The sequence below is a fragment of the Crocodylus siamensis genome, chromosome 2 (assembly GCF_052110815.1).
Source record: "Crocodylus siamensis isolate JL-2025a chromosome 2, ASM5211081v1, whole genome shotgun sequence".
Classification (NCBI taxonomy): domain Eukaryota; kingdom Metazoa; phylum Chordata; order Crocodylia; family Crocodylidae; genus Crocodylus; species Crocodylus siamensis.
In genome coordinates, this window is record NC_143396.1 from 186,103,934 (window position 1) to 186,118,417 (window position 14,484).

Consider the following 14,484-nt stretch of genomic DNA (forward strand, 5'->3'; position numbering starts at 1 on the left):
AGTACACTGAGTTAGCATAAGGCAAAAGGCAAGGTAAACGTACTTCTTATAGATTGGGGTGAAGTGCTACTTTGAGAGCGGTGATACCTTATATCTCAACAAACTGCCGATGTAAATAAAAGGTTGCACAAAAGCTCATAAGTGAAGTTACAAATGAAGTGGGTTAGCCATCAAAAGCAATATAAACCAATTTAATATTAGTACCCAATTAATGACTTTATAGGGTTTTCCTGACTAATCTTCTTTGGATGTTTAGAAAGATATAGGCAAAAGGCAAATAAAGCAGAGTGCTTTGGAAAGGGCATTTAAAAAGTTTTTTTGAAGATGTTCTTGAGAAGATCTTTGCAGGATTTTGCTGCCAAACTGGAGAAGCTGGAATGATTCCCTTGGCTTGCATGGGGGCACCTATCTCTATTTAGGGCTGTATCACCCATGCCAGGAATGGCTTATCCTTGGAACTTACAAAAACGCAAGAAAACAATTCTTTTTATGCCTTTGAAGTAAAGAAGCTTCTACCAAATAAGTGATTTGAAACTATTTCCAAGGAAAGGATGTCTGTAGCTCCCTTTCTACCCACATAACTTAGTTTCATTTATGTACAGTTTATTATTTACAGTTATTGATATTTTCAATTTATTTTTCAAAAATTCTGTAAATGTTGAATATATAGTTTGTATAGTTAAATATAAACGTTTCTGTTGCTTCATTGATACTTGTTGAGAGCTCATCTTTAGATAGAAAGAAGAGCAAAGGAATGTTACCTAGTCCTGTCTGTGGTCATACAGTCATGATGTATCAGATCTATTACAGGCTATAGAATCTATTGTGCCCTGTTTGCTAACCCTGCACTTACTTTCCTGTTAAAATTTCACAGTAAAGTTGTTTACACTTCAAGCATGAATTTTCTTTTTTAGAGAAACAGAAAAAATGGATCAGCAAGCTGGTCCTCAAACAAACCACGTGGATGCCTATAAAGAGTATGCAAAGGTGGAGACGTCTGATAGGAAGGAGAGTTATCAAAAAACAACTGACACCTTTGGATATGATAAGCATGAAGATACAAGAAAAGAAAGGGAAGATGAGGAGTATTATGTCTTTAGAAAGGAGACTCTGGAAGCCAAGAGGGGAAAAGCCAAGCGCCCAGTAACATCACCAGAAGTTGATTCAGCATTTTCAGATTTTACGAGCATGGCTCGGCCTCAAGTAGCTCAGCCTCAGCCAGTTGAGAAGAATGGGACACTTCCTAGTTCATTAAGCACAAGTGCAGGCCCAGTGGAGCAGAATGGTACCAGCTCATATAAAAGAGGGTTTGTTCCCAGAGCCAACCCAGATAAACAGACACAAAGGAAAAATAACCTGGCTCAAGTAGAGCATTGGGTAAAAGTCCAGAAAGGAGACACAAGAAGGTTAGTAATGGGCACTGTTCTCAAAATAAATGAATACTTGTATTAGATAAGTTCTGTTATCTAAGTATCTATTCTATTATCTATTCTACCCAGGAGAGCACACACATACCAACAGACTCTCTCTATTGCTTGAAGAAGGGTGTTTGTACCTGAAAGCTTGCAAAGAACAATTTTTCTAACTATTTAGTTGGTCTAATAAAAGACATCATAGCTAGCCAAAGAACCTTGTCTATATTAGATAAGTTGTTTTATACCATTTCAATGCCACCAGAATAAGGTGGCACACAACAAATTAATACTAGTTTTCCTGTTCTATGCAATACAGAGTAATACTTCAAATTTATATTCTGTATCCTGGAAAACTCAGTATGAAACATATTATAACAGTTTCTTAAAATGTATTTCCATTTTGTGATCAGAAAAGATAAAAAGCTGGAATATGCTTGTATTCTCTTTGATCATACTGGTATTCAATTAAAAATTGCAATAATGTTTTATTCAAAATGGAAGTGCCAGAATCCAAAAATTTACCTCTCAGAGCAGTCTTTTATTCTTTAAAAAAAACCCTGTAGCTTTTTTAGCTTTTGTCTTTCCATTTAAGAACAAGGGAAAAAGTATAGATTTCAAAATTTGATCTTTTTTCTTCTCCACAATATTGTACATAGGTTGTTTTGGTATATAACAAAATAAGAAATGTACCTGGATCTTTGAGTATACAACCTGCCTTATAAAACCTCATTGAAATGTTCCTATAGTATCTTGTTTCTTTTCAGGCTGTGAAAATTATGACAGTCATAATGTACAAATGGATAGAATACACAATAGTTTCCATTCGTCTCCAATTGAATGTTTTCAAACTGTGCATTCATGCGTGTATATGTAGTATATATGGGCATGCAAACAGACACATACATTTTTATATACGTCTGTATGTGTGTGTATTGAAGTGACAGGCTGATTAAAGGATCGGTCGGTGCTTCCACTTAATTTCTTATCTTGTGAATCATTCTGTGTGGAATCCTGGTTAGGTATGTGTGCCCATGCTGGAATTCTCCTACTTGCAGGATCAGAGCCTTAGATATTAGTGAGAACTACAAAAATTGAGATGAAATGATAATTTAGACTAATAGGATACAAGCAAATATATGACTTTGAAGCAGAATATAACCTTATATTTTTTTTCTGAACTGCTAATTAAAACTAGCATTCCTCTGCTGCTGGTCCAGTGAGAGATTGCTCTAATTTATTAATACAAATGATACGGAAGTACAGTCTTTTCACCTCATTCCTTCTTTTGCCCTCTTTCTTCCAAAATCACCTGTCTCAGAGACCCATAATCTTTTTTCAGTAATATTTAATCATTCGTTTTCAAATCGTGGTTAAGTTTTACTTACATATTTTTTGTTTGGATAGGTACTTAATAGCAGGAAAAATGCACTTTTTAATTCTTTTCAACATACAATATTGCTAATACATGAAATAAAGCATACTATACTGATTTGTTCTTTTAGAGCTAATACGAAAGCCTTCGGAACCCCCTGCTCCCACATTTTTAAATACAGATTTGAATGAATAGAACTATTGTAGCATTAAAAACTAATGTAACTGTTGACAGCTATATTCAGTGCTATGGAATACCTTTGCCAATATTTCCACCTCCCTCCAAATTAAAGGCAATAACTAGACCTGATTAGATTAGTACCTCAACGGACAGAAATGTTAGGAAAATCAACAGGGATCACATTATGGCATCAGTTTTTCTTCTTATTCAGTATTATGCAAAACTTCAGCCTGGTGTTATGTATGCCACAGTTGTAAGTGCCATCTGTTGAATGAGACATGGCTCACTATGATCATCAACATTTTGCAAGACCTGGTTGCATTAACTAAATACAAATTGCAGGGTGGGGGAGGGAGGATTGTTTTTTTTTTCTTTTCACTTTCACTCTTTTCCTACATAACTGTTATCTTTATATAGTAGTTTAATTATATTACTGTTTTTTAGTTTCTCCCCTGAAGACACATGGGTGCTGCTTTTGCAAAACATCTACTGTATTTCTGTCAGAGACCAATGCATTGCAGTGGTAAAGATTTGAAATTACAATTATTACTGCACATGCACGCCAGATTCTACTCCATCTTTTAGGCACCTAGGTCTCTTGTCTGAAAAAAACCCATTAATGCCAAAGCTGAATGAGTGAGTTTTTTTCCTCCTTGCAGCTTTTTGTGATTTATGCTATAATTTTAGCCTTAAGAGCATTGTAGAATTGCACGTTAATGGCTTTTCAAAGATTTAACAAGGTAGATTAGGATTACATTTAGGCACCTAATGGATGGAATAGGGTCTGGTTTACAGGTGGTAAAGCATTTGGCGCTGTGATAAAGAACACATTAGAAATGTTAAGATAGTATTAATTTTAAAATATGATGGATGTAATTGTTTTTTATTTTAACTTGTTGGATTTTAGTATGTTTTACGGTATGCCACAGTTAATGGTTTAGGCTATCATTCCATAAACTAAATAAAAATAAGCCTCCAGCATGTAATATGTAGAACTCATCATTTTTTCAGCAACACGTGTAATACTTATTTTCTGAAATATGATGGATACATAAATTTTAAAAGTGCTATTTTATAAAGAGTAGCTTGAAGATTTTAAAAACTTTATAGGTGCTGAGCCACAGTGGTTTTCTAGCTCAAGCCATAAACCAAGCCTGTAATCCCACATTGCAACAACATGCAGGTAGACCACCTCAGTCCATATGAAGCCATGTTAAATAGAGTAAAAAGAGAGTGTGAGTAATTTTTCTTGTTGGGTAATTCCAGGTTAGGACCACACGACCTCTGACTGTTTCAGTGTGTGGGCAGACATAAGGAATACAGAATTTTAAAAATAATCTGATATTTTGTGTGTGTTGTTATTTTTGTTGTTCTTCTTCTTAATTCTGCTAATCAGCCAAAGCTAAACTGAATCTATTCAGTGCTCTATACAAGTGTATTTACTTGGAAAGCAATAATCCTCCCCTCCAAAATAAAGGGTAAGAAATTTATTTCAGGTGAAATAGGGAGCTTTTCCCTTCTTGACTTGTATGGTTTAGGAAAAATACATTCACTTCTATGAGGGCCTCCAGACATTCCCACTTGAGATCCAGAATAGTAGCAATAACCTGGGGAACGTCCTTTAAAAGCTGTATCCACTGAGGAGATATTCTGAGTGCAGCCTTATGTAAGGGAGTGCAAGAATGTTTGCACTTCTTGGTGAGCTACCTTCCTGCAATTCAGGTAAACAGAACTGCCATTGTGTTCTCAGGACTACACCTGTCTTAACCAAGGTTGTAACTTTATAACAAGTAGAATAAACCCAATCTGAACTTTTTGCTCCCTCCACAGACTGGAGACTGAGATTTTCATAGCACTCTACAGGAAGCACTGCAAAGCTGCTTAAATGTATGTTGGCATTGAAAACCAAATAGCTTTAGTGTTGCTGCAGACAGTCCCTCCTCCAGTGATTCTCAACCAGGGTGCCTGCTGCAGGATCTCAGAGCTGCCTTGAGATCTTTTCAAGGGGATCCTTTCATGGTCCCATATGCTATCTTAGCACTATTAGGTGCACAAACATAGATTCATAGATTCATAGATGCTAGGGTCGGATGGGACCTCAATAGATCATCGAGTCCGACCCCCTGCATAAGCAGGAAAGAGTGCTGGGCCTACATTACCCCAGCTAGATACACATCTAGCCTTCGCTTGAAGACCCCCAGGGTAGGGGAGAGCACCACCTCCCTTGGGAGCCCGTTCCAGACCTTGGCCACTCGAACTGTGAAGAAGTTCCTCCTAATATCCATTCTAAATCTGCTCTCTTCTAGCTTGTGGCCATTATTTCTTGTAACCCCCGGGGGAGCCTTGGTGAATAAATACTCACCAATTCCCTTCTGTGCCCCCCTGATGAACTTATAGGCAGCCACCAGGTCGCCTCTCAACCTTCTCTTGCGGAGGCTGAAAAGGTCCAGTTTCTCTAGTCTCTCCTCGTAGGGCTTGGCCTGCAGGCCCTTAACCATATGAGTGGCCCTTCTCTGGACCCTCTCCAGATTATCCGCATCCTTCGTGAAGTGCGGCGCCCAGAATTGCACGCAGTACTCCAGCTGCGGTCTGACCAGCGCCCGATAGAGGGGAAGTATCACCTCCTTGGACCTATTTGTCATGCATCTGCTGATGCACGATAAAGTGCCATTGGCTTTTCTGATGGTTTCGTCACACTGCCGACCCATGTTCATCTTGGAGTCCACTAGGACTCCAAGATCCCTTTCCACTTCCGTGCCACCCAGCAGGTCATTTCCTAGGCTGTAGGTGTGCTGGACATTTTTCCTCCCTAGATGCAGCACTTTGCATTTCTTCTTGTTGAACTGCATTCTGTTGTTTTCTGCCCACTTGTCTAACCTGTCCAGGTCTGCTTGCAGCTGCTCCCTGCCCTCTGGCGTGTCCACTTCGCCCCATAGCTTAGTGTCATCTGCAAACTTGGACAGAGTACATTTCACTCCCTCATCCAAGTCGCTGATGAAGACATTAAAGAGTATCGGTCCAAGGACCGAGCCCTGCGGGACCCCACTGCCCACACCCTTCCAGGTCGAAACCGACCCATCCACCACGACTCTCTGGGTGTGACCCTCCAGCCAATTCTCCACCCACCGGACTGTGCAGTCATCCAAGTCACAGCCCCTTAACTTGTTCACCAGTATGGGGTGGGATACCGTATCAAAGGCCTTCCTGAAGTCCAAGTATACGACATCCACCCCTCCTCCTGCGTCGAGGCATTTTGTAACCTGGTCATAAAAAGAGACTAGATTGGTCAGGCACGATCTGCCTGCCACGAACCTATGCTGGTTTCCCCTCAGCATAACTTGCCCTGCCGGGCTCTCACAAATGTGAGCCTTGATAATTTTTTCAAAGACTTTGCCAAGGATGGAGGTGAGACTAACTGGCCTATAGTTGCCCGGGTCCTCCTTCCTCCCCTTCTTGAAAATGGGAACCACATTGGCCCTTTTCCAGTCCTCCGGGACTTGACCCGTGCGCCACGAGCGTTCAAATATTTCCGCCAGTGGCTCTGCAATGATGTCGGCCAGTGCCTTCAGTACCCTCGGATGGAGCTCATCCGGGCCTGCCGACTTAAAGGCATCCAGTTCTTCCAAGTGACCCTGCACCACCTCAGGGTCCACGCATGGAAGTCTGGTGCCTTGCTGCTGCCTCCCTACACTCCCAGTGAGAGACTTGTCATGCCTCTCGCTTAGGAACACTGAGGCGAAGAACTCGTTGAGGAGTTCAGCCTTGTCCCCTCTGTCTGTCACCAATTGTTTCTGCCCATTTAGCAGAGGTCCTATTCCTCCCTGGGCCTTCCTTTTACTCCCTATATATCTAAAAAACAATTTCTTATTGTCTTTTACTTGGGTTGCCATCCTCAGCTCCATGGTAGCTTTGGCCTGTCTAACTGCCTCCCTACAAGCACGAGCAGAAGAGGTATATTCCTCTTTGGTGATCTCTCCCTGTTTCCACTTTTTATGTGCTCCCCTTTTGGCCCTTAGTCTGCCCTGGATTTCTCTGGTCAGCCAGGGAAGCCTTCTGGCCCCTTTCCCTCTTTTACCTCTCACGGGGATCGTCTCGCTTTGTGCTCGAAGGATAGTTTCCTTAAGGCACAGCCACCCTTCTTGGGCTCCCATCATTTCAAAACTACTACTCTGTAGTGCGTCCTTCACTAATCGCCTGAGTTCACTGAAATCAGCTTTCCTAAAGTCCAGCACGTTCACCCTACTAGTTACCTTACCCACTCGACGCCTTATGTTGAATTGTATTTTTAGGTGATCACTGTCCCCCGGATGGCTACCAATCTGTAGGTCCCCTACTATGTCATCCCCCGTTGCCAATACCAGATCCAGTAAGGCATTCCCCCTAGTGGGACCATGTACCTCCTGCGTCAGGTGGAGGTCCTGTACACAGGTTAGAAACCTGCGTGAGCGGTGGGACTTTGCTGTCTGTGTCTCCCAACAGATGTCCGGGTAGTTTAGGTCCCCCATGACCACCGCCTCTTTAGCTTTTATGGTCTCCGAGAGTTGCCTCAGGAGCCCCAAATCTCTTTCTTCCCCTTGATGTGGGGGTCTGTAGCAGACCCCTACCACCAAATCCTTTTCTCCTTGCCCCCCATTTAGCCTAACCCACAGTCCTTCTACTTCCTCATCCTTTGATTCTGTCTTGATGAGGGTTGATGTATATTGCTCCTTAACATAGAGCGCAACCCCTCCCCCCTTTTTCCCCACCCTGTCCTTTCTGTACAATCTATAGCCCTCGATATGTACCGCCCAGTCATGGGATGAATCCCACCAGGTTTCCGTCAGCCCCACTAAGTCATAGGCGTTTAGTGCAACCAGGAGCGCTAGTTCATCCTGCTGGTTCCCCATGCTCCTAGCATTAGTATATAGGCACTTGAGCCCTGCGACTGGTGCCTTTGCTGCCCCCCCGCTCCAAGTCCCAAAGGGCTCTTTGTCTCTTACCTTCTCGTTCCTTACCTGTGCCGTATTGCTGTCCACCCCCTGTCTTTCATGTTCCCAAAGCTCTCTTTCTTCAGGCTGGGCTGTCCTTGTTGGTGCCACCTGGTTTGGTGGTCCACAGCTTCCCCCGCCCTCATCTTCCCCTCCCCCCGACGAGCCTGGTTTAAAGCCCACTGGAGGAGATCCGCCAACCTGTAAGAAAACACACGCTTACCTTTGGGGGACAGGTGAAGCCCATCCCAGCTGAGCATGTCCCTCGTTGTAATGTGTGGGTCATTGTCCACGAAGCCGAAGCCTGCCTCGAGACACCACTGCCGAAGCCGCCAGTTGGTCTCTCGAATGCAGTTCTCATGCCGTCTGCCACGTCCGTTCACTGGTAGGATGGAAGAGAATATCACCTGTGCACCGAATTCCCTCAGCACGCCGCCCAGAGCCTGGTAGTCCGCCATCAGGTGATCGGGGGTTCTCCTGGCCACATCATTAGTACCCACATGGACAAGGACCATGGGGTAGTAATCGGTGGGCTTGATCCTGGCCTGGATTACCTCCGTCACATCCCGAATCTTAGCTCCAGGCAGGCAGTAGACCTCTCGTGCTGAAGGGTCCTGGCGACAAATGGGCCCTTCCGCACCTCTCAGGATGGAATCGCCTATGACGAGCACGCGTCTCCTCCTCTTCTGGGTCCTCTCGGATCTCTTGCTCTGTTTGGAGTGTGAAGAATGTGGCGTTTCATGATTTGCAAGATAAACCTAGATATTTCAAACAGAAATCCATAGTGTTAAAAATATTCTGACTTGTAGTCTTTTTGAATTCTTTGCAAAAGAAGAACTGCCGTATTATTTTTCTGTAGTCAGAAAACGAGTGAAAACTAAAAGCTGGCATTTTTCAAGGGGGTACCTTGAGTTAAAAGGGTTGAGAGCCATTGCCTTACACAGAAGTGACCCCAGACTTGTCCTCCAGCATCAACATGTCTGCTTTGGGATTTCTGCTTCAGTCAAACATCTATTTCGGGGGGAAAATAGCCACCTCCCCATAAAAGAGGGCAGTAAGTAGAAACAAAACAAAACAAAAAATCCCATGATCTCTCTCCTTTTATAATAGAGGTGCACTGATGCATCAGTCTGATATTGGAATGGCACTGACGTAAAGAAAATTAACTATATCGGACATTGGCGTGATGTGGCTGATAATATGGCCAACAAATGCCTGTGCATGCACACAGATCGAGGCCCCTGTGGTGAGGGAGGGAGTGCAGGTAGGGTTGGGGCTGCCCAGCTGGGGCAGGGCAGGGTGTGGGCTGGAGCCACAGCTCATCCAGGGGGTTCAGGGGCAGGGATGGATCCTGCTGCTGCATGCACCCCGGGGTGGCATGTGTCCCTGGATCTGCGTGAGATGTGGGCGGGGTGGGTTGCCACTGTGGGCTGGGGCCAAGGCTGTGCTGGGCTCTTCCCGGTGTGCGTGTGTGAGGGGGGGTTGGGGTGGGGCTACACTTAGAGCTGGCAGCAGTGGCACTGGGAGGGAGTGCTATGAGTGGGCTATGGTGAATTTTGGGGTGGCTGCAGTCCCCCCCCACATAACTTGCCCCAAGCACAGCACAGCCTTCCTCCGCCCCGTCCCCCGGAAGAGCCTAGTGCCGGCCCCAACCCACAGTGGCAGCCCCCCCCCCCCCTCCTCCCACACAGATCCAGGAGCACATGCCCCACCCCATGCCGTCCCGGGCTGTACGCAGCAGCAGGAACTGCCCGCGCCCTGCCTGCAGCCCCTGGATGAGCTATGGCTCCATCCTGTGCCCCACCCAACCCCGGCTGGGTGGTCCCATCCTTAGTCCCGCTCCCTCTCTCACTGCAGTGGCCTTGATCTGCCCCCCCCGCCTTCCCTCTCCCCTTCCACCACAACAGACTTACCAGCTGCATGCAGCTCTCCAAGCTGCAGGGCTGTGTATCGGAAATCGGATTGGTATTGGCTGATATGCCTCCTTAAAAATCGGCTATCTGTATCAGCTCCCAAAATCTCTGTCAGTGCTCCCCTATTTTATACTCTGTGGGCTGTAGACACTTCAAAGACTCTCAGGCAACATCCCTACTACCTCTTCTTCAGACTGTCACCCATTAACTTACTTGTCATCAATTCAGGCCATGATAATGCTGCTTGTCTTCATGTCTGAGTGAGGATCCAGTAGTGAGGCTACTAGCGCATGTTTTTTTTGCTACCTGATAGGGTATGTACATGCACCTCCACACCCAATCCAGAGCTGCCTCAGAATATATCTGTAGAAGAATTTGAAGAGTGCCTTAGTTCAACCTCAGGACCCTGGACCTTTGCCCTTTGTTCAGGTGATAGAAGGAACTCATGGAGGGCTCTATTTAGCTGCCAGTGTGGGCCAGCTAAAGTATGTAAAGTAGGAAGGTATTTTTTCAAGGCTACAAGACCCACTCTGAAACTGATTTCATCCTGGTAATAGTGTGCACCTATTTTTTGTCTGATATTAATGTCACTTCCCTTGCCAGTGTTCATACCAGCGATGGATTCACCAAATGTGTCTGAATCTGAACAGCATAGTAAGACTTCTTAAGAAAACCCAGTAGAAAATTCATTTTGAAGGAATAGACAAATATTTTTCCCAGAAAGTAAAAAAAAAAAACTTCCTCTATTTCCCTTCCTGATAATAATGGGCGGTTTCAGAAGTTGTTGGAGAACTGCAACCACTCTCCAGCTCCCAACAGGTGTTCTGAGACTTCTGAACTTTTGATTAATATATTAAAAATTCATCCAGGGAGCAACACCCTTCTCAGACTAGCTAAGGATATTTTCTGTGCCAGAAAAAGGACATCAGTTCCTGTAAAAACATCCTTTAACTAGGTCCATTAGGGGATCTGAAACATAAGACTGCTGGAACAGCAGAAGATTAAGCTGGTTTTATATGGTTGAAAAGCCTACTCATTTGCCTCACTGACACTAGAAAAGCCCCCACAGCATCAGAATTGTGCTGTAGGCAAGTTTCCCTGCTGGAGTTATGCAGAGCAGCAACTTGGAGTTGGGTGCCTAGTTTTACCTTACACCTTTTTTTGGACTAACATTATGCTCCAATGCCCAGTTGAGGAAAATGGTGTAGTCCCCATTTAATTAAAGCTCCCCCCAACTCACCTGGCAGAACAATGTTTCCTAATGGTCTGCTAGCAGAAATGCACAGAGCACGCCAGTGTCAAAAGAGGTTACCTAACTAGTAACTGTTGGTCATTGACAATCACTTTTGTACTAGCTTCCCTTCTACTACAGAGTTCTGTGTAAAAGTAGGGGCAGCTATACATGTGCCCAACACCTGCTCCAATGCATTCTCATTAGAACACGATGGAGAAGACTCAATTAATCAAGGCTGCTTGATCAAGCAGATTAAGCAGACTCGATTAATCAAGTCTGCTGGAGTGTTCTAATTAGAACGCTCCAGCAGCCTGGAAATCACGTGTATTCAGTGTCACCACATTTCAAAATGGCAGAGGGAGTACTTTAACTAAAGCTCATTGAACAAGTTTTAGTTAAAGCGCCCCCTCTGCCATTTTGAAGTGTGGGACACTAAATACACAAAATGCTGCAGGTGATTTAATTAGAATAGCTCCTGAGAGAATGTTTTTAACACTATGGATTCCTGTTTAAAACAGCCCCTCTTCACCCCACCCAACTGTGGAGCACATGTAAAGATGCCCTGGGACTGTGGTATGAGAAGAGAAACAGATGGTTGGGATGTGTAGTCTGTTAGCATAGGGCAATGATACAGATTTTTTGTGAGAATTCATATGCTTCTGAAATGAGCATAGATTTTTAAGGCAGTTCTGAAGCTCCAGGTACAATTATACAGAACCAACTCATTAAGATCAACAGTTATTGGTATCTACTTTGTCTTCCTCTCTCCCCCCCCCCCCGCTTTTTTTTTTAGTCCCTCCTATATATCTTGGGAGCTTCATAAAATACTTTGTTCAATTTTATGCTTTCTTTTCTTTCCCATACCACCAAGTCTCTTTCTCTTTATTGAAAGTAGATCAGGCAAAGTGGGTAATGATGGTGGGTTTTTAAACTTACTCTGCAGAAGACCTTGCCGAATAAGTAGTGGTACTAACTGCAGACATTGAATCAATAGACTCAAGTGTATCAAGTAACTAAAAGGACAAAAAGCAAATGGCTAAATATAGAATCGAAACTTAGGCAAATATGTTTTTTGTGTTACAGGCTGTGGAAAGTCTTCATGAAATCAAATGCTTTGAAGCTGGAAAGGGAGCTAAATGTACCTAATGTATCAAAACAGCTCTTGCTGCCAGCCACATGTTAAATCTGCTGGCAGGTATATAGCTTAATTTCTGCAGTTTAAGTGACTTTGTAGGCATTATACTCAAGTCAGGAAATGGCATGGTTTTTTCATAGGAAAACTACATGAGTTCCCTTCTAAGCTCCTTTTGCTGTTTTGGATAAAAAAAAGACAAGGTATAACAAGTAACTCCGAAGGACTAAAACCGTCTGCACAAGTGATCGTATTTAGAGGAACTGATAATAAATTATCTATTTTCCACCTAAATGTTCCAATTAACAGTTGCTCATTCTATATGATTAGTTTTCTTCTTGCACTCTGATTTTTCAGATGCAGTTTCTTTTGTAAATGAATAAATGGCACTGTTGTCAGGCAGCAAATTATACCACCTAGTGGAGAGCAGGGTACTTGTTAACAAAAAATAAAACAATACTGAATATTAAAGTATTTGCTGTTAATAATGAACACAATTCTAACTCCATTCTTTGCACTCTTTACTTTCTAGTTGCTCTAAATAGAGAGGTAAAGTAGCATATTCCTTTGGTGCTAGTTCTGTTGTACTGAGGCCAAGCTGCTCAAAAAATGAATCAAAGAATGAAATTGTTGTAGTTTTCAAATATTTGTCAGAAATAAAATCCTTACCAGACTGTCACAATCTTAATGTGTAAGTAGTAAATTTGTTCCTGTGGGGCAGGCTTTAAGAGCACCTTTCTTTTCTTTGCATAGTTGCATAATCACTACAAAAAGGATCCTTAGGTAAAGTGAATTAGAAAGAGGAATATTTTTCCTTTGACCGGTCCTCTTGATAAATGCTCATTTCTTTAAAACAAGATCTTTTTTTTTTCCCCATACAGTCATGCTTCTGATCAGACTCTTACTCGTCAAGGTCCCAGTCAATCTGTGTCCTTTCCTGAAAATTATCATACCTTGCCAAAGAATACCAGGCAGCCTTCAGGGAGCTCTCCTCCACCAAATCGCGATTTGCCAAGTGACTACAAATATGCCCAGGACCGGGTTAGCCACTTGAAGATGTCACAGGAGGAGAGGAAAGCTAATAAGGATGGTACTGTATGGCAGCTATATGAGTGGCAACAGAGACAGCAGTTTAAACATGGCAGTCCTACTGCCCCAGTTTATGGAGTTTCTTCAGACTTTGCTGACCGCAGTAAATCAAAAAGTTCCCTGGATGTTCCACGATCAATTTCTGTCCCTCCATCTCCATCAGATATCCCTCCACCAGGACCACCAAAAAATTTACCACTAAGGAGACCACATACTCCTGCAGAAAGGGTTACAGTTAAACCATCTGATGAGAGACAGACTGTAGACGTTCCTTTTGCCGGCTCACCAAGGAAGATCCATAATCATGCTGTGAAGGTATATATATCTTATATAACTTAAATTACAATGTACATCATATTAAACATTCAAACATTAATTTATCTAACTAGTGTAGGCATTTTATCTGTACTCTTAACCATGGCAATAGAGTATCATACGAGCACTAAAAGTAAACATAATAATGAACAATATTTTTTGCTCCAGAGTCAATATTTTCTTCCTTTCATCCCAGATTTATTAATTTTTGTTGTTTTGCAAAGAATAATTGGGTGGTTCTAGAAAGGCAGACCAAGTCAATTTGGAATGTTCTTACTCTGCAGTTTTAATGGAATGTCTTATTTAAAAATGTTGTAATATTTCTTTAATACAGATGTTTATATATGCATACAATAAATAGGGCATGGGTATCTGTCTACACATGTACTGGATGTTCTCATAGTAGATTAATGGGGAAATGATATATTACTTTAAATAATGTTTCTCACATATCTTCTCCATTCACATTTCAATGGTATTTCTTACTTATTAAATAGATAAATACAAGTTTATTTTTTGGTGAAACAAATTGTCCAATAGTTCTCTCCTGTAACATTAATATATATGTTTGTAGAAAAAATTCAAGCTAGCACATCCAGAGTAACAAGGAAGTTATTCTTTGTCTGCCTAGGTTCTACTGCAGGTGCATATTTGCTGGCTAAACAGATAGCACAGCCTGATGGGGTGCACAGGCAATGCATGTGCACCCCCTACACATTGCCACCGCCTCAAATATAGATGTGACCCCAGGCAACACACTCCTTATCAACTCAAACTCAGAAAGTTAAAGAAATTTGTCTGAAGCTCTTCCTTCAGAAGGAAGCTGTGGTTTGCTAGTTAGTCCCTCTCCTTTTGGGCCCTGTGAAC

At 42.8% G+C, this 14,484-nt stretch overlaps 1 protein-coding gene across 5 annotated transcripts in view; it reads left to right on the forward strand.

The window, feature by feature from the left end:
* Positions 1 to 14,484, forward strand: part of PLEKHA7 (pleckstrin homology domain containing A7) — a 332,850-nt gene that overhangs the window by 273,141 nt on the left and 45,225 nt on the right. For all 5 annotated transcript variants that reach the window (XM_090032588.1, XM_090032592.1, XM_090032590.1 and 2 more), the window contains 2 exons: positions 915 to 1,406; positions 13,095 to 13,617. In XM_090032588.1, the coding sequence (XP_089888714.1) occupies positions 915 to 1,406; positions 13,095 to 13,617 (1,015 nt within the window). The remainder of the gene's footprint in view (positions 1 to 914; positions 1,407 to 13,094; positions 13,618 to 14,484) is intronic.